A 3,386-nucleotide genomic window follows, 5' to 3' on the forward strand; every position below is an offset into this window, starting at 1 on the left:
CCCACCTTGCTCCCCTCTGGGCCCCCAGAACACCAAGCTGGAGGCCGCGGTGACCCAGTCCGAACAGCAGGGCGAGGCAGCCCTCACTGATGCCCGCTGCAAGTTGGCGGAGCTGGAGGCCGCCCTGCAGAAGGCCAAGCAGGACATGGCCTGCCTGCTCAAGGAGTACCAGGAGGTGATGAACTCCAAGCTGGGCCTGGATATCGAGATCGCCACCTACAGGCGCCTGCTGGAGGGCGAGGAGCAGAGGTGGGTCCTATAACCCTTTGACTCCCCCCGTCCTGCCTGGGTTCCCGGTGTCCTGGTTCTCACTCTCCTGGCACCACTTGACATCCGGTTCTAAACTCCCCATCCTGCACTGGACAGGTAATTGGTGTAAGTTCTTTATATACGATCTAGTCCCATGTGAGTCTCGCCCACCCGCCTGGGCTCTGATCTGGGATTGGAGTCTTTGGTAAATCTATCTTTAGAGTCAGGAATCTGGCAGCAGAAATCTGTGTTCCTCAGAAGCCTTGCCGAGGCTTGGGGTCCCCTTCCCTGGACAGCGCCTCCTCTCTCCACCTCAGCACCCCTCTGGGCTCCAGCTCTCTTCCCTATCTTTGCCCTGGCCCAGCCCCAGCTTTTGTAGTTCAGATTTATTCCATAATGACAACTTCAGGGAGCAGATTCCATCAATTCTTGCTTATCTCTGGCAGTGACAAGGACTGTTCCAGAGTCATTTTCCATTATGGCAGGTGGAACTGAGACAGAGAGCAGGGCCGTGTCCCTTCAGAATTTTGGCTGGCTTGCTTGTTAGGAGGTGGGAGGGGAGAATGCCCACTGGCCATCCAGCATTCCTGTGGTGGAGGGCAGGTGTGCTGTCGGCTCTAGCTCCTATAAGGACAACACTCCTGGGATGTGGGCTCATTCTGCATCTTTGGTTTCTTTCCCGGGGTGACCAGTTGGTCACACCCTGAGCTTCTCTTCTTCTTGTGGACAGCCAGGCCCCTGGACCTGGGAGTGGATGAGGGAGGGGAGAGGATGCAGAGGGATCACCCTGGGTCCTGCGGAGATGGAGAACACGGGTTGGAACCTGAAAGTCAAAGTGACTACGTGGTGGGACTCCCAAGAAGTTCAAGTAACTGCATTGAAAAGCTTAGAGAGGTGCTGGGTCTGACAGGTCTTAGGAATCTCCTAAGCCAAGAATTCCGGGCAGAGGGGTTTCTGAGTGTGAATTTGGAAGTTGGAGGGACAGGTGAAGATGGCCCTGGGTTTTGTGACCCACTCCTCCACCACATGAGGCTCCTGGAGTGAGTCCAGAGCTTCAGGGTAGGTTAGCTCGCGAGACCTGCTTGGTGGGCTGTGGGGTCTTCCCTCACCCGAAGCTGACCTCACCTGCCCTTTGCTGCGGTGTTTCCAGAGGAATTCATTTGCTTCCCCAAGGAAGACAATGTATATAGAAAGGAATGTATATAGAAAGCGGGGCAGGGTTAGGTGGCCTGAGTCACAGCCCTGCCTGTGTCATTGGTAACTTCCTCTCTCTGGGCCTCAGTTTCTCCACCTGTCAGATGAGAGAGTTATTGCAGAAAGTCTCTGAGCCTGTTCTAAACAAGTTCTGAAGTCCTCTTCATTCACCCAGCAGTTAATTATGGAGCCAGGCATTGTTTACAGAGGGGGCAGAGGAAGAATTGGCATCATTTCTGCCCTCCGGAAGCCTACATTCTATTTTTTCCTTTTCCTTTTCCTTTTTCTATGTGCCTGTTCTTGTACCAATACCAGGCTGTTTTGATAACTCCAACCAGACCAGATTTAGGGAGCTATATCTGCTCCCCTCAAATGCATTTACAAACCCATCAGAACCAACCTTGAAATACTGGCAGCGGATGGGCCTTAAGCGTTGCCTGCCGGCACTCGGTTACATTATTTGATCCAGTTTTCTTTATATATATATATATATTTTTAAATTATAAAGATATGGGGTACAATAGGGTTAGATATACAAACAACGATTATGCAGGTACCCTTGTTGATGAGGTATGCCCCTCCCTCCCCTAGCAGTTTCCCTCAACTGCCAATCCCACCCCTGATCCAGTTTTCACAACTGATTTTCCTGATGAGGAAACTTAGGCTGGGGGTGGTCCCAGCTGATGCCGCACAGCTAAGCAGCCCTGGAGAGCTTGGCCCAGGAAGACATTCTCTCTCCAGACCCTCGGGGGGCCGCCCTGGCCCCCGACTTAGCCCGTTTCTTGCCCCCTCCCCTGGCAAGTGCCCAGAGGAGGGCCACGGGTCTCACCCCCACCTGGGCCGCATGGCCCGTTCTCCGTGGCACTGACCGCTCCCCTTCCTCTCCCCGCAGGCTGTGTGAGGGCGTCGGCTCCGTGAATGTCTGTAAGTAGCCGGGCCTCTCCTCCCGCCGGGCGGGCCTCCGGGGCGGGGACAGGGCGCGCGCTGCAAAGCCCCTGCCGGGGCCGCGCCTGACTCGCCCCTTCTCTTCGCCCGGCAGGCGTCAGCAGCTCCCGCGGTGGCGTCGTCTGTGGCGATCTCTGCGCCTCTGGCACTGCCCCTGCTGTCTCCACCCGGGTGTGCAGCGCCCCGTGCAGCGGCAACGTGGTGGTGGGCACCCCCAACGCCTGCGCCCCCTGCGCCACGGCCAGCGTCTGCGGCGGCAGCTGTAAGAGGTGCTAGGGGGCTGCGCCCGCCGGGACCTCGCGCAACCGCCCTCCCCCAGCCGGGCGCCTGCTGTATACGCCCGCACGCGCGCTCACCCTGCCGCCTCCCTCTGGCGCGCCATCCTCCGCGGAGGCTGGGCGGCCCCTCGGTCTCTCTCCGTAGCCTTTTCTACTAGCCCATTCGTTGTCCCGCGGATTCATCCTTTTCTTCGGCCTACCTTCTGTGTTTTGCTGGATTCACGGGTCCCGCCTGACCCCTGCCCCGAGCTTGGGCGAACAGGGCCGGCCCCAGCATGGGGAGCACTAATGGCGGTTTTCCTGTAACTCTGGAAGGGACGTGACCCGTGGGAGGAGAGCATCTCCCTTCCAGGGCCACTTGCAGAAGCTTCCAGAGAGCCGGGGACTCAGCTGGCTGCACGTCTGTCCTTGCTTCACTTTGCTTCCAATAAACTAATTGCAGCGAATCAAGCCTGGTGCCTCAGAGTCTTGAAAGTGCCAGGGCCCGCCTGTGCCAGGCCCTCCCTGCCGTGGAGTCCCTCCACCTAGTTTTTCAGTAGGCCAAATGACTGTGCCAGGTGCTGCCCATCTGTCCTCAAGCAGCCCAGACCTTGGGACGACAAGACAAGACTCACGGAGCCTGGGAGACTTCTGGGCTTGTGGGTCTTTCTAGGCCAGGATTTCTCACCTTTAGAACTATTGATGTGGCTGGGTCATTCTTTTGTTTTTTCTTTTGTTTTT

At 57.1% G+C, this 3,386-nt stretch overlaps 1 protein-coding gene across 1 annotated transcript; it reads left to right on the forward strand.

The window, feature by feature from the left end:
- Positions 1-16: 16 nt before the first annotated feature.
- Positions 17-2,955, forward strand: LOC103262753 (keratin, type II cuticular Hb6-like; the record flags this gene model as incomplete). Its single annotated transcript, XM_008060394.2, has 4 exons — positions 17-249; positions 2,336-2,367; positions 2,483-2,650; positions 2,825-2,955. Coding segments are annotated over 4 exons (564 nt in total), but the record flags the coding sequence as incomplete, so codon positions are not given.
- Between the last annotated feature and the right edge of the window lie 431 nt (positions 2,956-3,386).

Source organism: Carlito syrichta, unplaced genomic scaffold (genome assembly GCF_000164805.1).
Source record: "Carlito syrichta isolate Samal-C Ts95f unplaced genomic scaffold, Tarsius_syrichta-2.0.1 Scaffold304602, whole genome shotgun sequence".
Lineage (NCBI taxonomy): Eukaryota > Metazoa > Chordata > Mammalia > Primates > Tarsiidae > Carlito > Carlito syrichta.